This window comes from Heterodontus francisci, chromosome 12, assembly GCF_036365525.1.
Source record: "Heterodontus francisci isolate sHetFra1 chromosome 12, sHetFra1.hap1, whole genome shotgun sequence".
Classification (NCBI taxonomy): Eukaryota; Metazoa; Chordata; class Chondrichthyes; order Heterodontiformes; family Heterodontidae; genus Heterodontus; species Heterodontus francisci.
In genome coordinates this window covers 85,417,351-85,440,116 of record NC_090382.1, presented here as the reverse complement: position 1 = coordinate 85,440,116, position 22,766 = coordinate 85,417,351, and the positions used below count along the sequence as shown (strand labels likewise).

Here is a 22,766-nt window from a genome sequence, read left to right as displayed (position 1 = left end):
ACCAGTGACTTCTTTCCCTTGCTATTTCTTATCTCCACCCAAACTGATTCAACATCTTGATCTTCCGAACCAAGATCATTTTTCACTACTGTACTGATTTCATCTTCTATTAACAGAGCTACCCCACTTCATTTTCCTTTCTTCCTATCCTTCTGAAATGTAAAATATCCTTGAATATTCAGTTCCCAGCCTTGGTCACTCTGCAACCACATCTCGATAATGGCTATCAGTCCAAACCCATTTATTTTCTATTTGTGCCATTAATTAATTTATTTTGTAACGAATTCTGTGTGCATTCAGATAGAGAGCCTTTAATTCTGTCTTTTTACCATTTTCCTAACTCTGATCCTATTTGCTGGTGCATTCCTATGTTTGTGCACTCTGTCCCTTCTGGTCACACTCTGGTTATCATTAAACATATCGCAACCCTGCACTATTGTCTTGAACTTCATCTAACTTTCTAAAATTTCCCCTCACCTGAACCCTCTACCCCTGCCACCCACTATTTAGTTTAAAGTCTTCTCTATAGTCCAGGTTACTCGATTCGCCAAGACACTGGTCCCAGCGCAGTTTAAGTGAAGCCCATCCCAATGGATCAGCTCCCTCTTTCCCCAATACTGGTGCCAGTGCCTCATGAATTGAAACCCGTTTCTCCCACATCAATCTTTGAGCCACACATTCAACTCTCTGATCTTATTTATCTTATGCTAATTTGCTTGTGGCTCAGGTAGTAATCCAGAGATTATTACCTTTGTGGCTTTGCTTTCTAACTTAGTCTCTAGCTTCACATACTCCCTCAGCAGAACCTCTTTCTTAGTCATTGGTACCCACGTAGAGCACGACAACTGGATTCTTCCCCTCCCACTCCAAGTTCCTCTTCAGCCCTGAGGAACTGTTCTTAACCTAGCAGACAACACAGCCTTCAGGATTCACGCTTTCAGCTGCAACAAACAGTACCTATCCACCGAACTACACTGCCCCCTACTACTACTACATTCCTTTTTACTCTCTCAACTTGAATGGTCCCCTGTACCACTGGTCAGTTTGCTCACCTTCCCTGCAGTTCCTGCTCTCATCCACACAGGCTGCAAGAACCTCATTACTGTTGACAACTGCAAAGGCTGAGGCGATTCCATTGATAACTTTTGGATCCCCATACCTGACCCACTTGTAGTCACACCCTCCTGGCCCCGGCTACGGATCAATTCTGATGTACTTAACCTTTGGTTTATGACTGCCTCCTGGACAAAGTGCGCAGGTAACTTTCTCCTTCCCTGTTGCATCAGTGTCTGAAGCTCAGACTCCAGCTTATGAACTCTGAGCCAAAGTTCATTGAGCTGCAGATACTGACTGTAAATGTGGTTGCTGTGGATCACACTGGTGTTCACCAGCTTCCACAAGCTAAAGCTGCAACACTTCACCTGCCCTGCCATGTCTAATTTTATTCAATAAATTAGGGTTTCATGTTTTGAAATATCACTCAATTAATATTTTTAATTATATTAAGTAGTTTAACTAGTTCGAGCTATAAATTTAATGTAGTACTCATATCTCCCCAGTAAACTACTGCCCTAGTTTAGAGATAAAAAAAAAATGTAAAACTCACCAATCAGCTATCTGCTCACCTAATCGATGCCTCTAGACCTCAGCTCTCAGTGTCTCTTGCACCCTCTCTTGGACCGCTCCTTGTTTTGTAAAAGACCAGAACAACACCTAATCCCTCAACACCAAATTCCCATGATAAGTACTCTGTCGAAGCTGTATTACATTGAACTGGCCTCCATAATACTTACCACTCCCCCCTCATGGCTCCACAACTTCATCCACTGAATATGTGAGCCATTTGGACCTGGAAGGACCCAAATTTGATCCTTCGCCTCAGCTGGTGTAACAGTTTCACCATTACAAAAGGAACTCAATTGCATGGATTTGGGGGAGCAGAAAATTAGTCTTGTTTACCACTCAGTCGATACTCAGCATCATGATTGAAGACAGAATCAGGGTCGTTTGCGATACCGCCCATAGGTGTATCACTTTTTCTTATTCATGATCAAGTTCTACACATGAATAAAAGGCTCTTGGTGAAACACTGCAGGGAGACTAATGCTTGGGGAACTGTAGAATTCACATCTTCAAAAGATAATGGATTGGGACAGAGGGGAAAATGTAGTGGGATGGAAACAACCTGCTGAGAAAGAATATTTATTTTCTATGTCTAATAATTGACCATTAAGAAACATCCCTCTGAGTTTCAAAATGTCCAAGCATTTTTCTTGTCCTGAATATTTTCTTAGATAATGCAAAACTAAAATATCTAACTGGATTTCTACATATTTATTACCATGATAAGCTGTTTTAAGTTATAAGTGGCTTTCTTGCTCACTGAAGATATGATTGTTGTATCCTGTTAATGCAAAGGTCAAGGTATGATAGTGTGGAGATTGTTATTGATCTATTAATCCAGTGCTTTCGGCTACGTATGCAGAGAAAATTAGTTCTCCATCCAACCATTCAATACATGCCATTACTCTTACTCATAAGTCTCTTCTTTCCCTCCTTGCAGGAGGAGAGCACAGAACACAAGGGACAGGCAGAGAACTGGAGGTGGCCCTCTAGCTATCTTGCATCTGGCAGAGGAGGGGCTCTGAATGTCAGTGGAGTCTTTGCATGCCTGGCTGTTGAAGATGGGGTGTTGGGTGCCTACCAGCCTGGTGACAGTGCTAAATATCAGACAGCCACATGGTATAAAATACTCATGTTGACCTGATGTCAATGTCGAGTGAAATATCATGTGCATTATGATCTCTTAAAACATTCTTAACTTTATAATTCTAATTCGTGTCTATAATCTCCCACATGGCCTTCAGGAGGTCATCCAGGAAGTTGGTGATGATGCCTCAGAGGAGGTCACTCCCTCTTAGAAAGCACCCTCACAGAACTCAGGCAGATCATGCACCAGCTCAGTTTCAGTGGGACCTGCATAAAGATCTTTCTCTAGTTATGCAACACCTGCACATTGATGGAGTAGAAGCCCTTGCAATTGATAAATACTCCTCAGTAATCTGGGGTCTTAATTGCCAAATGTGTGCAGTTAGGGATGCCCTGCACCTGTTGAAGCCAGCTAGAGCCACAAACTTAAGCACCTGCCAACTCTCACTGATATCAATGACAAAGTTTGCATAATTGCCTGCCCTGGCAAACAAGCTATCAGTCATCTTCCTTACACATTTGTGAATTGCCAACTCAATATCCAATGGGAGAAAAAAAATTTCTCATCCAGTACTGGATCTCAGTAAAGCAATTTGACAACTTAGAGACATTGGAGGGATTGAGAAAGATGGTGGTGAGGTAGTGCTTGCTGTCGTCAGTATACATGTGGAAACTTGTGCTGTGTTTCAGATGATGTCGATGAGTGGCAGCATGCAGATGAGAAATAAATGTGGGTCAAGGATAGATACTTGGGTAACACCAGAGGTAAGTGTGTGGGAGCAGAAAGAGAAGCCACTGAAGTTGATTCTCTGTCTATATTTAAATTGATAAGAATGAAATCAGGGGAGTTCAGTCCCAATTAAATGGATGACAGTGGAGAGACATTGAAGGAGGTTGGTGAGCTCTGTGGGAATGTGGGTTCGCATTGCCTATGTACCTCATCTTTTGTGGGATCAACACAGGATGAGTCAAAACATCTTTGAGTTCTGCTGAACAGGGTGCTTTGCCAAGCAGGCCTCAGACAAGTCTGAAGGAATGTAACAGTCACTCATCCATGTCTTTAGGATCAGGGACAGGTTGTTTGGTCACTGTTTATGGCAATAAAGTGACTGAAATTGGACCATATAACCATGGTAACAGAATCATTGGGAGAGAGAAGATAGTGCATCTTCTTGGCAAGATGGATTGTAGATAGATGTTTTGAGTAAACCATTGTCTCATGTAGTCATACCAGGGGCCGGATTTTGTTCCCAGCTCAATATTGGGTTTTGTGGCCAGGGTGGGGAGGAGGGGCAGAGAATTGGAGCGGCAGTGGCTGCCATGGAACCAATGCCAGGATTGCTGGACTCAATCTTCCCAATGGCGGGGAAATGTCGTTGCATCCCCTCTGCTAGTCTGCGAAGGGACTCTTGTTTAAATATTTAAAATACCTATCTGCATACATTACCATGTCATCTGTCACGATCTCCCGATCCATTCTCAATCTTCAGCACGACTTGCGGCACTCACACGCCTTTGCTTTCCCACCCAGGAGAAGCTGGCACCACCAAGGAGGGGAAGGCACACCACTGCATTCTGAGTATAGATGGGGAGGGGGGGGGGGGGGTGAGGACAGGGTGGAAGGGGTCAACTCTGCATTGTGTGCTCGGACCAGGGGGTGGAAAGAGCAACTCTGCATTGTGTGTAGGTATAAGGGGGGAGGCACAACTGTGCAAAATTTTGTGGATATGGGGGCTATGGGGTCAACTCTGCATTATTTAGGGTATGGGGGTGGGGGGGGGGAAGGGGTCGACTCTGCAATAATTTTCACTGCAGGGCTGGCAGCTTCTTAAAAATGGCACCAGCACTTGTTGCGGCATCAGGTGACACTGTGAATGACATCACCAATGCTGCCACACCACGTGATTGTGGGGGGCTGGCCGCCGTCAATATGTTCTTATAACCGTGGCGGGAACAACGCATTGTTATTTCAGTCCCGTCACAGCATAGTTATTAATTTTTACCCAAAATCGGAAAAACAGCCGAATTAAACACTCTAGCATCCACAGAATGAAACAGACCAAACCAGGTATCTTTAGACAATAACAAATTAACTATTTAATTTTTAAAAAACTAAATTTTAAGCACTATTGAGATAAACCTATGCCTAAAGATCTTATAACTGTTTAATTGAATTTAACTCCGCATTCACGCATATGTATTCAAAAAGAATATATTCAAAAGGTCTGGTTTTAAAGGTAGAGTTTTTAAAATTAGCTGCCTCGAGAATAAAATAAATAAGTAAGTTTTTGCATTTTACGTTCCCGATGAATGAAGTTTTCTAAGTTGAAGATAATCAAAGTTCTCTTGAAGTCTTTATCTGGATTTCATGGAAATACTCGGTTCTTGATAAGCAAACAGTTTGGCTACAGTAGCATTAATAGTTCCTTCAACGATAAGCACAGCAATACAAATTATTTGTTGAAAAAGAAAAGAATTCCTTATTTACTCAGGCAAGTAACTGCGCTTGTAGCTTTGTAGAACTTTTCTTGAGAGAGAATAAAACAGCTGCTTCACTTCAGTTCCTCACTGGCAAGTATTTTAGAACCAACTGCTTCAAACCAGTTTCTGCCAGCTCCACACACAGTCAAAATGGGCACATCATAGCATGCGACCTCTCTCCCTTGCTGTTGCTTATGGTAACCAAAATGCAGCTGTGGTACACTGTGTCTCCAGATTTTGAGAATCTTCTCTCCCTGAAAAGGTGCACCACTTTTACCAGAGTCTTAAAGGCATGCACACTTTATTTTTAATCCAGGGAGAAAAAAATTATTACAGCTCAGTGACAATATTAAGGGGCTGCCTGCCGTGTAATCGCAGCAGTGAGGCTCCCATGTGGGGCAGCCGCCATTTTCTGCACCCACCACCAGGACTGAAATGAGCCCTATAATTGTGAAGCTTGGTACCTGAGTTCTTATCGTGAGTTGTGAACTCAATAATAAAGAATTATGTAACCATACTGGAATCATGTCGTTGGGTGATTTGAGTGAGTACTCATGTTGGATTGTGCAACATGTGCTTGTTAAAGAGAAAAATCTGATTCTGCAGCCATTACAACTGATGTCTGTTGTTACAGCCACATAGCAAATGATGTGGGTAGTTCCCACTGTCCAACTTCCAAATGTTTTTCGTTGCTACAATTTTAATCCCTTTAGTTTTATTTGTCAAATAAACAGACAGCGGCAGATTTTCTTGTAGGTTTAAAACAGAAGATTGACTATTGAGCAATATTCATTCCTGAAATGGTCACAACTGCACCTGCATGTGCATTCACTTGCACGTACAAACACTTAAGAAGAGACAGAGAGGAAAACAGGCATGTGGTTTGAAGTGAGGTGGGTTTTTGGGGTTCACAGTAAACCTGTGAAATCTTCTCAGAGGCCCATTTCTCTTTTAAAGTTGCAGGTTTGGATTGTTTGCAAATTTCTCGGGTAGCCGAGTCTTCAATCTAGAGATGGCGGAACACTTTCAGATCTCTGCTGCACAAGTTGAAGTGCAGAACTCACAACAGGGCACTTTCTTTTGCTTTTGCTGGATTTCTCCAAGCTCTCAGCTGGACAGGCTTTTGTGATGTTTGTCCTGGGTCTTTTTTCTCTCTCTCTCTATGAGATCTAATTTTTTAAAGTCAAAAATCTCTCATATCTTGTCTCTGTTGGGAAAAGTAGATTTCCCTCCCTCTGGTGACCCACAATAGCCCAGGATATAGCTACTTTGCACCTTCTTTGTTTCAGAAGAACCCATTCAATTCAAAAATGTCTCTTGATGGGTTCAGGATGGGTGTAATTGGCACTTCCTAGCTTGGAATGTATCTTTTTGTCCTTACCAGACAGTAAGACAGTTTGAATATGCAGGGACAGGTCTTTTGACCTTCGGGGGCCATTTTTCCCAGCATATTGTCCAGTCTTTAAAGGAAAAGTCAATTTTCCTAACTCTTCAGTTTGAGTTCTTATATTTTCCTGCACTACACTGTGTATAAAGCAACAAACCAAAACAGAACAGGGAAGCAGTTGAATATGGCCAACCCTGTCAAAGTCTACAGATTGGTTGAAAAGGAATAGTTACCTTAAGTCAGAGTCACATAGGATGTCATTTATAAGAACCATTTTGATAATGTGGTTGGGGCAAAAACCTGATTGGTGATTGTCAAACATGGAGCTCCCTGAAAAGGTGGGAATGGAGCTGGGAGGCGACATGTTCAAAGACTTTGATGAGGAAAGGGAGGCTGAAGATTGTGGGGGGGGGGGGGGGGGGGTGGTGCGTACATGTAGCTTACAAGGATGGCCAAGGCTGATTGTGAGGAAAGGGTTGAGGATAGAAGATTTTAGGAAGAGGGGAACAATAATCAGTTAACAATATCAGTAAACATGGGAGCCAGGAAAGTAATTTGGGTGGTCAGCAATTTGCAGGAATAGAGTCGAGAGAGTAGAAGGTGAGTCTCATGGACAAGATGAGCTTGGACAGGGCAGGAGCATAGTAAAGAAACTAGAGTATGATGCAACTTCAAGGCTAGAGCAGGATGGCTCTTTAGAGTAAGTTTGGCCAGGCCTGGTAAGCCAAGGGAAAAGAGGGAAGTGGCAAAGACAGTTGATCGTATGGCCTCAATCTTCATGACAAAGAAGTCCTTGAGTTGCATTTGTTGTTGGAGGTGACTGTAGAGAAGACAGGGGAGGGGGTTTAAGAAGATAGTTTGCAGTCAAGAAAAGAAACTGGGGGTTATCTTTGCATTCCAGAATAGTGAGCAGATATGTCAGATGAGAGCACAATTCAATAGGGCTTTATAACAGCATGGATTCAATGAGCCAAATGGCCTCCTTCGGTGTCATAAATGATTTTATAAATGACTCGCTGTGGTTCATCTAGATCTGGAGGTAAATGGCTAAACAATTATCTGTTCAAGTCTGCATTCCTAGGACTGAAAGTGATGTGAGCCATACTAGGTTAATGGCTCAGATAAGATAAATTAATGGCTTTAATGGAGACTATGGCATCAAGGTTGGAGGTGAGGCTATAGCTGAGCAGATCAGTAACTGCAAAAATATTGAGGTAAAGAGACAGCCAAAGGCTAGACAATTGGATTGTAAAAGTGCAGTTGCAAGTGAGTTGGAAGAGAGTTTATTTCCAGGGTGGACACAGAAAGAAGAAAGGTTGGGAGGGGGAAGGGGGATGTGGATGAAAGCATTACAAAGAAGCAATCAGACATGGCCTTATCGGTGAGTGATATGATAGAAGTAGCAAGGCCACATGAGATGGCAAGGTTAAGGGGATAGCCATGAATATAGGCTGGGGAATTTACATGGAAAGAGAGATTAAGGGAGGATAAGATGGCAGTGATCTCAGAGAAGAGAGAGCATGATGAGTTGAGATGGAGGTTGAAATCACCGTGGATGAGAAATCACTCGGTGGACAGGCTGAGGGAGGAAACCAGTGAAGATAGCTCGTTTAAAATTTTTTTATGGTATTTGAGCAGGTGATATTTTTAATGAGATGTGAGAGCGATGGAACAAGGTGAGATGCTCAAAAGAAGAAGAAAGTGCCAGAGGAGTAAAGCCATCTTGAAAGCCATTTTGAAAAATTAAGGGGATCTCCAGGCATCCAGCAACAGTGATGTTATCAAGCAGGGTAAGCAGCTGATCACTTTGAAGTATTCTCACAGACAGTAAACCAGAAGAAAAGTACAGTGAATTTTTCACTTTTAATTCTTTTTTTTCTTTTCTTTTGGGCCTCCTTATCTCGAGAGACAATGGATACGCGCCTGGAGGTGGTCAGTGGTTTGTGAAGCAGCGCCTGGAGTGGCTATAAAGGCCAATTCTGGAGTGACAGGCTCTTCCACAGGTGCTGCAGAGAAATTTGTTTGTTGGGGCTGTTGCACAGTTGGCTCTCCCCTTGCGCCTCTGTCTTTTTTCCTGCCAACTACTAAGTCTCTTCGACTCGCCGCAATTTAGCCCTGTCTTTATGGCTGCCCGCCAGCTCTGGCGAATGCTGGCAACTGACTCCCACGACTTGTGATCAATGTCACACGATTTCATGTCGCGTTTGCAGACGTCTTTATAACGGAGACATGGACGGCCGGTGGGTCTGATACCAGTGGCGAGCTCGCTGTACAATGTGTCTTTGGGGATCCTGCCATCTTCCATGCGGCTCACATGGCCAAGCCATCTCAAGCGCCGCTGACTCAGTAGTGTGTATAAGCTGGGGATGTTGGCCGCTTCAAGGACTTCTGTGTTGGAGATATAGTCCTGCCACCTGATGCCAAGTATTCTCCGAAGGCAGCGAAGATGGAATGAATTGAGACGTCGCTCTTGGCTGGCATACGTTGTCCAGGCCTCGCTGCCGTAGAGCAAGGTACTGAGGACACAGGCCTGATACACTCGGACTTTTGTGTTCCGTGTCAGTGCGCCATTTTCCCACACTCTCTTGGCCAGTCTGAACATAGCAGTGGAAGCCTTACCCATGCGCTTGTTGATTTCTGCATCTAGAGACAGGTTACTGGTGATAGTTGAGCCTAGGTAGGTGAACTCTTGAACCACTTCCAGAGCGTGGTCGCCAATATTGATGGATGGAGCATTTCTGACATCCTGCCCCATGATGTTCGTTTTCTTGAGGCTGATGGTTAGGCCAAATTCACTTTTAATTACTATTTTAATAAATAACCAAATGCATGATATGGACATACACAAGGGATTAAGGTAGAAGCAGAATAATCAAATAAATTCAAAAAAATTATATATCTGAAATTTATCATACTCGAGAAATGTGACAATGTTTCAGGGATAGTGAAGCTGTTCAGCAGTAATTATGAATTTAGTACATTATTAAAATCCAGATTACACCTCATTCCACAAGGTGTAACTTTTACACTGAAAGTAATAATGGAGAAGGGCAAGTTTTTTATTAGTTCAGTGATTTAACCTTGATTACAGTCTGGTAGGAATACAACAGTTCATCCTGTGAGGAAGCACAGAGTCACTGGCAACAGCTTATGAATTTTTGTGTGTAACTGACATGCGCAAACTCCAGATATTGCAAACAGTTTCAGAAGTGTAATGATGATGAACGCTGACAGTTTCACCATTATTACTAATGAATAATCCAGGTCATATCTCCTTCTTTGGTTTGTTGACCTTTTTGTCTATTATGCTCCTTTGGAGCACTTTGAAACACTTTCTTAAGTTAAAGGTGCTACATAAATGCATGTTGTTGGTGAAAAAAAGGTGAGCTAGGAGTACAAGAAAATTCACAAAAGGGTTCTGGTCATTAGTGGAGAGAAGATTCATAGGAATATAAGAATGTAGAGAACCAGAAAAGAAATTGCAGTCAGTCTGACTGGTCCCAATATCTATAAAATATCTTACCCTACAGTTAGGAACATAGGAAATAGGAGTAGGAGTAGGCCATTCAGCCTCTCGAGCCCAGTCCACCATTCAACTAGATCATGGTTGATCTTCTACCTCAACACCATTTTTCCACACTATTCCCATCTCCTTTGATATCTTTAACATAAAGAAATCTATCAATTTCTTTCTTGAACATACTCAATGACTGAGCCTCCACCACTCTCTGAATGAAGAAGTTCTCCTCACCTCAGTCCTAAATGGCCTACCCCTTATTCTGAGGCTGTGTCCCCTGGTTCTAGATCCCCAGCCAGGGGAAACATCCTTTCTGCATCTACCCTGTTGAGTTCTGTAATAATTTTGTATGTTTCAATGAGATGACCTCTCATTCTTCTAAACTCTAGAGACTACAGGCACAGCCTCCTCAATCTCTCCTTATAAAACAATGCTGCCATCCCAGGGATTAGTCTGGTGAACCATTGTTGCACACCCTCTATGGTAAATATAACCTTCCTTAGATAAGGAGACCAAAACTGTACACAATACTCTAGGTGTGATCTCACTAAGGCTCTATGCAATTGTAGCAAGTCATTCTTTTCATACACTTTATCAATGTTTTGTCCAGGTACTTTTACAATTTTCTCTTGAAACTGCTGATTAAATAATCCCCCACTGCTTCCCTTGACAGCTCATCCCCTACATTCACCATTCTCTGCACCAAGTAGTGAAATCTGAACTGTCCTTTCAAACTCCCTTTTCTACATTTGAGGTAAATTTGAGGTTGTAAAATCTTTAACGATGTAAAGCCAATTGAGGTTGGGGTTGGAAAACTTTAATTAAGGTAAATTAGACAACACATTTAGGTCAAAGAAGGAACAAGGTTGATTTCAGAGGGGAACAAAGTTAGAAAGAGGACTTAAATTCAAATCTCTAATGTTTGGAAATCGAAATACAGCAAAGTTAATTATTAAAATATATCCAGTTCTAGACCATGCAAGATAGAAAATTGCAGTTGCCTGCTCATGTTTGGATTCTAAAGCATCTGCTCCTTTCATTGAAAAAAAATGTAAAACCAACTACAGCTTTCTTTAGAAACTATTCTCAGGTTAACTATTGTCAGTGCACCCACTATTCCTTTTACCACATACCTCGCTGACGATGGTGGAGATGTACTGATCCTTACTGTACTCCCATCCATCCAAACAGGGCTCCTGTTCTACCTCAGACATATTGAAGGAATCTGGGTCGGGAAATGTCTCCGAAAGATTCATTATCACGTCCACCCGGTACCGTCTACATTTGCTGTACTGGAGTTTATCTCCTTCTTGCACCAGAGGGATCGTCCGATTCCTCCACGCTTCACTCAGATTGAGATTCCCGGGAATGAAGCAGCGATGCTCTGGAATATCCCCGACAAAAACTATTGACATTTCGCAGAAACCGTTGGGAAAGACAGTGATGCTCAAAAGGAAGAAAATAATCTTCTGGAAGGGTCCCCATTCTCCGAGAAAAGCGGTAATTTCATCGTAATCCCGCATGTTAGTTACAGCGATTTTCAACAGTAAAACTGCAGCAACTGGCTGACGGAGGGCAAACAGCAACTACAGCCTTGAGTTATTTCAAACTCTGGTTAAATCGCAAATCGTTTCCATCTATAAATACTAATCCAATCCTCTCCCGGCCTTGATAGCTCCTCCCAATCTCACTGAACTGATAAAGATATTCTTTCAGTCGCCAATGTGTTTGCCAGCGCTGAAGTTTTCTTATCCTTTTTGCAGGAGAAACATTTTGAGTTATTGTGTAACTACAAAACAGATACTAGTACAAAGATTTTAAACTCTGTTTATGTACTGACTACTGATAAGCATTGATTTTTTTTTTAAAAACTGCGTTGCAGTGAGGCTGTGTGGAATATGGAAATAGTCCAGTCATTCTAACGATACAGGTACAATAAATTTTTGGGGGAATTTAGATTATCTTGGAGGAAGGGTTTGGGGCAGCATTTACTACATGCTATGCTGCTCAAACACAATAGGCTGAATTTCATGGCCCCCTCGGGGCAGCAACGAAACCCAGGGGGCCCATAAAATTGCTCCCAGCCAATTCCTGCGTCTGCCTCAATTTAATATAAGGCAGCGGGTCCTGGCAGCCTCCTATCAGAGGCAGGGGCCCCTCCTTTGGGGGTAATCCAGGGCCCTCATAGACCCACCACTGTCAGTGATAGTTGACCCCTCCCCCCCATCCCTCACCACCACCTACCTACCTATCCCCCCCAATCCCCTCGCCCAGGCCTGCCCCAACAACCACAACCCCACTTACATCTGCTGGGGTCTCCAGACTCTTTGGTACTGGAGGGCCTTCTGCAGTACCAGCAGTGGCCACTGCTCTCGTGGTGCTGACAGTACTGTAGAGCTCCTGGTCTTCTGATTGGCCGCCACATTTGGAGGCAGGAGATCATCCTTTAAAGGAATTGCATCCACAAAGGCAGACAGTTAATTGCCTGCCTGCCATGTAATTGCAATGGAGGTACGGTGAAGGACTGAGTCGAGGTCTCCCCCACTTTGCAGCCCACCACTGAGACTCCCTTTCAGAGGAATCGGCAACAAATGTATTTTTTACAAACCACTTCCAAATGTTCCGAAGAAGGGTCACTGACCCGAAACGTTAACTCTGCTTCTCTTTCCACAGATGCTGCCAGACCTGCTGAGTGAATCCAGCATTTCTTGTTTTTGTTCCAAATGCTGCCCCATTCCTCTGCTCCCAGATAACCAATTGGATATCGACCCACACACTAGTTCACTGGTGACACACACATCGTGTATGAGCAGCAGCAGCTAGTTGTCGAAGAGGAGGGGGAGGAAACCATTTGTTTGCAACGTATCTCAGCTGTTGGTCATGGGGGCCTGAACCTTATGGAATCTGTCTTGAAGAGGATGCTGCCTGAGACTCAAATATTGCTACAGCCATTGGAGACCATGGCCAGCATGTGCTGTAAATTATGGCGAGGTGGAGCTATTAAACTTCAGGATTATCCTGGAGTCTTCAGTAATTAAAGAGTAATTTCCTGGACACTGCTACAAGCAACCCAGGAGAAAAATCATTCGGGCACAAAAAATTGTTCTTTTACATTTTCTTTGAACACTTTTGTTAATTAGCTACAAAAATATTGGTGGTGGAGAGATAAAGGTTGTGCGACAGATCAAGGTATTTGGAGGTGGGATGTCATAGAGTCATAATGGAAAAGAATGAGGCCATTCATCCCATCAATGCCATGCCAGCTCTCTGCACAGCAATCCAATCAGTTCCATTCCCCGGTTCTATCCCCATAGCCCTGTACATTTATTTCCCTCAAATGCACATCCAATTTCCTTTTGAAATCATTCATCGTCTCCACTTCCACCAACCACATCGGCAGCAAGTTTCAGGTCATTACCACTCGCTGCGTAAAAAGAGTTCTTCCTCATATCTAACCTGTACCTCTTGCCCAAAGCCTTAAATCTGTGTCCCCTAGTCCTTGTACCATCAGCTAATAGGAACAGCTTTTCTTTGTCTATCCTATCAAAACCTGTCAGAATCATGTACATCTCTATTAAATCTCCCCTCAATCTCCTTTTCTCCAAAGAGAACAACACCAGTTTCTCGGACCTAACATTTGTAGCTAAAATCCATTCTGGTAAATCTTCTCTGCACCCTCTCAAGGACCCTCACATTCTTCCTAAAGTGTGGTGACCAGAACTGGACGCACTACTCTAGTTGTGGCCTAATCTCACATTTCTCCATGTTAAATTCCATCTGCCATTTTTCTGCCCATTTTGCTGGCCTATGTCCTGTTGCAGTTGATTGCTGTCATCCTCACTGTCTGCTACACCTCCAAGTTTGGTATCATTAGAAAATTTTGAATTTTTACTCTGTACTCCAATATCCAAGTCATTTATATATATCAAAAAAAGCTGTGGTCCCAGCACTGAACATTAGGGAACCCTGCTCTGCACGATCATCCAATTTGGAAAACAACCATTTACCATGATTTATTATTTTCTTTGCTGAAGCCATTATGTTTTTGATCCAAGCTGACACTGAATCTTGTGTTCCATGAGCCTCAATTTTGGTAATCAGCCTTTTATGTGGTACTTTGTCAAAGCTTTCTTCAAATCCAAATAGACAACATCCACTGCTTTCCCTTCTTCAACCTTCTCTGTTACTTCATCAAAAAAAAAACAATTGGATTAGTCAAGCATGATCTGCCTTGTACAAATCTGTGCTAGCTCTCCCTAATTAACTCAAACCTCTTCAAGTGCCGTTTGATATTTTTCCTTGATTATTTTTTCTAAAACCTGACCCACCACAAATGTTAACCTGACTGGCCTATAGTTACTAGAAATGTCTTTACACCCTTTCTTGAATACGACAGTCACATTTGCCACTCTCCAAATCTCTGACACATCTATCTAGGGAAGAGTGGAAGATTATGGCAAGCTCTTCAGCTATCTTTACTCCCATTTCCTTTAGCAACCTGGGATGTAAGCCATCTGGACCAAATGATTTATCTGCTGTAAACTTAGGCAGCCTTTCCATTACATCTTGCCTATCAATTTTCAACTCATCAATTACCTCCACCATTATGAAGGAATTTGGCCATAATGAGGGGTTATCAGTTTAAAAGTTATTTTCGTATGATTTTTTTTTATTTGTGCATGGGATGTGGGCATTCCTAGCTAGGACAGCATTTATTGCCCATCCCTAATTGCCCTTGAGAAGGCGATGGTGAGCTGCCTTTTTGAACTGCTGCAGTCCATGTCGGGTAGGTACACCAACAGTGCTGTTAGGAAGGGAGTTCCAGGATTTTGACCCAGGAAAAGTGAAGGAACGCCGATATAGTTCCAAGTCAGGATGGTGTGTGGCTTGAGGGGAACTTGCAGGTGGTGGTGTTCCCATGCATTGCCTGCCCTTGTGGAGGTCGCAGATTTAGAAGGTGCTGTCTACGGAGCCTTAGTGCATTACTGCAGTGCATCTTGTAGATGGTACACACTGCTACCATGATGCGTCGGTGGTGGTGGGGGTGAATGTTTGTGGCTAGGCAGCCAATCAAGCGAACTGCTTTGCCCTGGATGGTGTCGCGTTTCTTGAGTGTTGTTGGAGCTGCACCCATCCAGGCAAATGGAAAGTATTCCATCACACTCCTGACATGTGCCTTGCAGATGGTGGACAGGTTTTGGGGAGTCAAGAGGTAAGTTACTCGCTACAAGATTCCTAGACTCTGACCTGCACTTGTAGCCACGGTATATATAGGGCTACTCCTGTTCAGTTTCTGGTCAATGGTAACCCCCAAAATGTTGATAGTGGGGGATTCAGCAATGGTAATGCCATTGCATGCCAAGGGGAGATGGTTATATTCTCTCTAGTTGGAGATGGTCATTGCCTGGCACTTGTCTGGCATGAATGTCACTTGCCACTTATCAGCCCAAACCTAGATATTGTCCAGGTCTTGCTGCATTTCTACAAGGACTGCTTCGCTATCTGAGGAGTCGTGAATGGTGCTGAACATTGTGCAATCATCAACGAACATACCCACGTCTGACCTTATGATTGAAGGAAGGTCATTGATGAAGCAGCTGAAGATGGTTGGACCTAGGACAGTACCCTGAGGAACTCCTGGGGCTGAGATGATTGACCTCCAACAACCATTACCATCTTCCTTTGTGCTAGGTATGACTCCTGCCAGTGGAGAGTTTTCCCCCTGATTCTTATTGACTCCAGTTTTGCTAGGGCTCCTTGATGCCATAGACGGTCAAATGCTGCCTTGATGTCAAGGGCAGTGACTCTCACCTCACCTCCTGAGTTCAGCTCTTTCATCCATGTTTGAACTAAGGTTGTAATGAGGTCAGGAGCTGAATGGCCCTGGTGGAACCCAAACTGAGCGTCACTGAGCAGGTTATTGCTAAGTAAGTGCTGCATGTTAGCACTGTTGACGACACCTTCCATCACGTTACTGATGATTGAGAATAGACTGATGGGGAGTTAATTGGTCCAGTTGGACTTGTCCTGCTTTTTGTGTACAGGACATACTTGGGCAACTTTCCACATTGCCGGGTAGATGCCAGTGTTATAGCTGTACTGGAACAGCTTGGCTATGGGCGTGGCAAGTGCTGGAGCACAGGTCTTCAGTACATTGCTGGAATGTTGTCAGGGCCCATTGCCTTTGCTGTATCCAGTGTTTCAGTCATTTCTTGACAGCACATGGAGTGAATCGAATTGGCTGAAGACTGGCATCTATGATGCTGTGGACTTCAGGAGGAGGCTGAAATGAATTAGGGATTAAAAAGTTAAAAGAAGGGTTCATCTTCCTAAAAATTTAAAGAAGCTCATCACAATGGGCGACACAGTGGCGCAGTGGTTAGCACCGCAGCCTCACAGCTTCAGGGACCCGAGTTCGATTCTGGGTACTGCCTGTGCGGAGTTTGCATGTTCTCCCTGTGACCGCTTGGGTTTTCGCCGGGGGCTCCGGTTTCCTCCCACAACCAAACACTTGTCGGTGATCGGTAAATTGGCTGTTGTAAATTGCCCCTAGTGTAGGTAGGTGGTAGGAAATATGGGATTACTGTAGGGTTAGTATAAATGGGTGGCTGTTGGTTGGCACAGACTCAGTGGGCCGAAGGGCCTGTTTCAGTGCTGTATCTCAATAATAAACAATAAAACTAACTGGACATGCCCCAGTATTAAAAAGCTTGCCTCATCTTAGAACATACAGGCAGCTTCTGAAAAAGAGGATTTTCTCCCAAAGTCACTCAACACACAGTAAAATATTAATAAATAGTTTTACAAACAGTCACGAAAGCTACCACAGTGTAAAACGTGATAAGATGGTTTTATGCAGACAACTGTATATCACAGTCAACTGACCAAATCCAAAACCTGAATTCTAATCTTGAAACAGAGTTAAATGACTAATGAGAACATTGACCATCACGAGGCTCACAGCTTACCTTTCATAGAAATTAAAGAGGGTGGATCTTAACTAGAAATTGACAGTTATTTGGGAAATAAAGGAGGACGAACTTTCTTGCAGAAGAGGTAACAGCCCCAAATGTAAGAAATTAGTATGCAACTTGGAGACAGTATAAATATTGGAAACACACATTGGATTTTAGATTAGTTGGACATGCTCCAACTTCTCTCATGGTAAAGTTACTCCTATTTGAGTGCGGCATTGATAGTTCTCCCCTTAACTTGTTGGCATCCTTCCATCTACAAAAGATGATGGACATGCAGCAAACAATCCATTTAGGTGGGGTGCCTTCTCTTGGTGCACCTTTGTTGATGGCTGTGAAGGTCAATCCTTGAGAAGCAGGTTCCATATGGTGAGATGGCCTGGACCAGATAACCAGTGGGATGCCCAAAGCTCTGCTTCAAGGATGCTTGCAAGCATGATATGAAGGCCCTAAATGTCGACTTTCGCACTTGAGCGTCACTAGCTGGTGAAAAAGGGAAATGGCGGCACAGGTTCTGCCTGTTGGTCTGTTGCCAAGCTGCTGCAGCAACTGGTCATCATGGTCGTGCACACTAGTCCACAGGATGTGTCGCCATTTTCCTCTTTCACCAGCTAGTGACTCCCATGTGCGATAGTTGACATTTAGGGCCTTCATGTCATGCTTGCAAGCATCTTTGAAATGGAACTTTGGGTACCCCACTTGTCATCAGGCCACGGCTACCTTACCATATAGAAGGTCCTTGGTATGTGACCATCTTCCATCCTGTGGATGTGTCCGATCCACCGAAGCCTCTCTTTGATTAGTGCTGTGACGAAAACTACATCTGCCAAAATGAGACATATTACTTTCATCATATGGAACATTATTTTTGAACAGTTACTGGACTTGAAATAACTTGTTTAAAAAGACCACAACAGTGGCTGAAAACATGGTTGCACATTTGCATTCTAAAAGACAGTTGCCTGGAGTGCCTCCCTGATTCAATTAGCCAGATGGATTTTGATCATGAGACATTGAATGTCATTGAGCCAACATTCCACCTGCCCCCTCCCCCGCAACAACTGAGAGTGCCTGCTAAGCTTGAAGAAATCCACCAGATCTCGCAGGAGAGATTGTTCTAAATAAGGAGCTAGTCAAATGACTAACCTGCTGGCCAACTTGGAGTTACTTGAATTGTGTTCACAGAACAGTTTTGGAAGAGACTGCAATTTTGAAGATCAAAGAGAAGGAAGGTCTCTCCTTGGCTCTCTGTCTCTCAAGCAAAGCTCCAGGGACCCACGGAAGTAACTTAAGCCTCAAGACTGAAGATCAGGAAGCAAGTTTGAAAGTGTGCACTGGGCCCCAACGAGAACTGTGAGACTTAACATCAACAAAAGACTTTACAACCAACACAAAACGAGCATATAAAAGCAAAATACTGCGGATGCTGGAAATCTGAAATAAAAACAAGAAATGCTGGAACCACTCAGCAGGTCTGGCAGCATCTGTGAAAAGAGAAGCAGAGTTAACGTTTCGGGTCAGTGACCCTTCTTCGGAACAAAACCAGCAACTGAACTCCAGCTAGTACTTCAAATCTTTCCCCTTCTTTCTTCTCCTCTGTCTCTATTTGCATGTGTGTTTATCTCGTATGCATGCTAGTGTGGTCGTGTCACGTATTTTTAGCAGTTTAACTGAATTAGAATTTTAAGGTTAATAAACTTACACCTTTCTTGTTTAAATCTGAGAAAACCTGTTGGGTTGATTTCTTTCCCATTACAATTAGACAGCAGTGAGCAAGGACTCACTGAGAGGGAAGCTAAAAATTAAACCCTGTTACGGTCAAACCAAGAAAAGGCTGAGAGAGCACCCCTAGACCCCTTTCTCACCTGGTTGTAACAAGTGCCAACACACTTGGGAGCTGCATTGGACACGAACTGCTTCATTTCTGAGGAGTTGCGAATTAAACTGAACAATGTGCAATACGAGTGAACATTCCCACTTCTGACACTATGATGGAGGGAAGGTCATTGACGAAGCAGCTGAAGATGGCTGGTCCTGAAGAACTCCTGCAGTGATGTCTTCAGGCTGAGATGATTGGCATCTAACAACCACAACCATCTTCCTTTGTGCTAGGTATGACTTCAAGCAGTGGAGAGAATCCCCCCCACCCGCCCCAATTCCCATTGAGTTCGATTTTACTGGGGCTACTTAATGCCATACTGGGTCAAATGCTGCTTTGATATCAGTGGTAGTCACTCTCACCTCATCTCTGAAATTCAGCTTTTTTTCCCCACGTTTGAACCAAGGCTATAATGAGGTCTGGAGCCAAGTGGTCCTGGTAGAACCCAAACTGAGCACTGGTGAGCAGGTTATGCTGCGTAAGTGCTGATGATAGAACTGTCAATGACACCTTCCATCACTTTGCTGATTATTGAGAGTAGACTGATGGGGTGGTAATTGCCAGCATTGGATTTGTCTGCTTTTTGTGGACATGACATAACTACAATTTTCTACTTTGTCAGGCAGATGCCAGTGTTTTACTTGAATTGGAACAGTTTGGCTAGAGGCATGGCTACTTCTGGAGGATTACTACTGATAGGCTGTTGTCATGGCCCATAACCTTTGCAATATCCAGTGTGCTCAGCCGTTTGTTGTTATCACAGAATCACAGAATTGTTACAGTGTAGAAGGAGGCCATTCGGCCCAGCGTGTCTGCACCGGCCATCTGAATGAGCAATTCACCTGATGCTATTCCCCTGCTTTCTCCCCTTAACTCTGCACATTCTTCCTTTTCAGTCTAATTCCCTTTTGAATGTCTCAATTGAACCTGCCTGCATCAGGCAGTGTATTCCAGACCTTAACTAATCACTGCGTGAAAAAGTTTTTCCTCATGTCGTTTTTGCTTCTTTTGCCAATTACTTTAAATCTGTGCCTTCTCGTTCTCGATCCTTTCATGAGTGGCAAGAGTTTCTCCCTATGTGATCTGTCCAGACCCCTCATGATTTTGAATACCTCTATCAAATGACCTCCCAGCCTTCTCTAAGGAAAACAGTGTCAACTTCTCCAATCTATATTCATAACTAAAATTTCTCATCCCTGGAACCATTCTCATGAACCTGTTCTACACTCTCTCCAATGCTTTCACATCTTTCCACAAATGTGGCAGCCAGAACTGGATGCAATACTCCAGCTAAGGATGAACTAATTTCTTATAAAAGTTCAGCAGAACTTCCTTGCTCCAAAACTCAATGCCCCTATTACTAAAGCTTAAGATACTGTTTGCTTTATTAACCAGTCTCTCAACCTGTCCTGCCATCTTATTATGTAGAGTGAATCAAATTGGCTGAAGATTAACTTATGTAATGTTGGAATCCTCAGGAGGTGGCAGATATGGATCATCCACTGAGCACTTCTGGCTGAAGATAGTTGCAAATGTTCCAGCTGCCAACATTGAAGATGGCTATGTTCATCGATCCACCTCCTCCCGTTAGTTCTTCAATTATTCACCATCATTTATGACAGGATGTGGCAGAATTGTCGAGTGGCTAAGACACCAACAGCTGCAGACATTACTGCCTGGGATCTCCTCATTAGGGGAGCTTCAGTTAGGATCTAGGGGTCTACCCATCTGACAAGCACATGAAAAAGCCATTTGCTGTAGGGTATCATTCATCCTATTTAAGGTGGCATTCATGGTGTGCAGGCCATTGGTGAGGGCTTGCATGCACTCATTTTGATTGCTGCGTTTGATGCTCCGTGCAAGTAGCCACTCTTGCATGGATGAAGACATCACCGCAAATGTCTACGACATCTTGCCACGCATACTTGAGACGGACTCCTTCAATCTCTCTGCAAGCTTGCATAATGTGGCTCAAAGGTCTGCCAGTACATTGAACTTACATTGCAGCTGCTCCAGAAGTATCCTCATCGTCGACGATCTCCAAGGTTTAGCATCCATACCAAACTGAGCAAAGCTTGGAATGGCCTACAATCTTCGATGCAGAGTGTGACAGAATCCACACCTACCAAAATTACATCATATGGAACATTATTTTTGAACTCTAACTGCATATTGAAATAACTTGTTTAAAAAGACCAGAGAACAGTTTTGGAAGACACTACAAGTGAACATCAAGAAAACAGCACCTCTCTCTCTCTCTCTCTCTCTCTCTCTCTCTCTCACAACGTTTAAGGGACTAACAGAAGTAACTCAAGCCTCAAGACAGAAGACCAGCGAAACAAGTTTGAAAGTATGCACTGGGCCCCAACGAGGACTACGAGATTTAACTTCAATTAAAGACTTTACATCCAACCAGCAACCAGTAACTGAACTCCATCTATTACTTCAAAACTTTCCCTTTTAATTCTTTCTCCTCCTCTGTCTCTATTTGTGTGTGTGTTTATTGCATATGCATGCTAGCATGGCTGCATTGTGTATTTTTAGTAGTTTTAACTGAGTTAGATTTTTAAGATTAATAAACTTACACCTTTCTTGTTTAAATCTGAGAAAAGTTGTCTGTTTGATTTCTTTGCAATTACAATTAGAGAGCAGTGAACAAGGACTCACTGAGGGGAAGCTGAAAACACTGTGTGCTAAAAGTTAAACCCTGTTATGGCCAAACCAGGAATAGGCTGAGAAGGGAGCCCTAGGCCCCTTCCTCACCTGGTCATAACACAGAATCTCCACTGCAAATAGTGCTGAACATTGTGCAATCATCAGCAAAAATCCCCACTTCTGACCTTATGATTGAAGGAAGGTCATTGATGAAGCAGCTGAAGATGGTTGGGCCTAGGACTCTACCCTGAGGTACCCCTGCAGTGATGTCCCAGAGATGATATGATTGATGTCCAACAACCACAACCATCTTCTTTTGTGCTTGGTATGACTCCAACCAGTGGAGAGTTTCCCCCTTGATTCCTATTGACTCAGTTTTGCTAGGGCATCTTGATGCCAGACTCAGTCAAATGCTGCCTTGATGTCAAGGGCAGTCACTCTCACCTCACCTCTTGAGTTCAGCTCTTTTGTCCATGTTTCAACCAAGGATGTAATGAGGTCAAGAGCTGAGAGGCCTTGGCGGAACCCAAACTTAGTGTCAGCGAGCAGGTTTTTGCCAAGCAAGTGCCGCTTGATAGCACTGTTGACGACACATTCTATCACATTACTGATGATTGAGAGTAGACTGATGGGGTGCTAATTGGCTGTTTTGAATTGTCCTGCTTTTTGTGTACAGGACATACCTGGGCAATTTCCCACATTGCCAGGTAGATGCCAGTGTTGTAGCTGTACTGGAACAGCTTGGCTAAGGGCACAGCTAGTTCTGCAGCACAGGTCTTCAGCACTATTGCCAGGACCCATAGCCTTTGCAGTTTCCAGTGCCTTCAGTTATTTCTTGATATCTCGTGAAGTGAATCGAATTGGCTGAAGACTGGCATCTGTGATACTGGGGACTTCAGGAGGAGGCTGAGATGAATCATCCACTCAGCACTTCTGGCTGAAGATTGTTGCAAATGCTTCAGGCTTATCTTTTGCACTGATGTGCTGGGCTCCCCCATCATTGAGGACGTGAATATTTGTGGAGCTACCTCCTCCATTTAGTTGTTTAATAGTCCAACACCATTCATGACTGGATGTGGCAGGACTGCAGAGCTTAGATCTGATCCGTTGGTTGTGAGATTGCTTAGCTCTGTCTATTGCATGCTGCTGACGTTGTTTGGCACG

At 43.5% G+C, this 22,766-nt stretch overlaps 1 protein-coding gene across 1 annotated transcript in view; it reads right to left on the bottom strand.

Annotated features, from left to right (window-relative positions):
* The window catches only part of LOC137375969 (organic cation/carnitine transporter 2-like), a 128,950-nt gene extending 117,258 nt beyond the window's left edge, over positions 1 to 11,692 (bottom strand). The window contains exon 1 of the mRNA XM_068043781.1: positions 11,228 to 11,692. Within this exon, the coding sequence (XP_067899882.1) occupies positions 11,228 to 11,617 (390 nt within the window). The 5' untranslated portion in view covers positions 11,618 to 11,692. The remainder of the gene's footprint in view (positions 1 to 11,227) is intronic.
* Between the last annotated feature and the right edge of the window lie 11,074 nt (positions 11,693 to 22,766).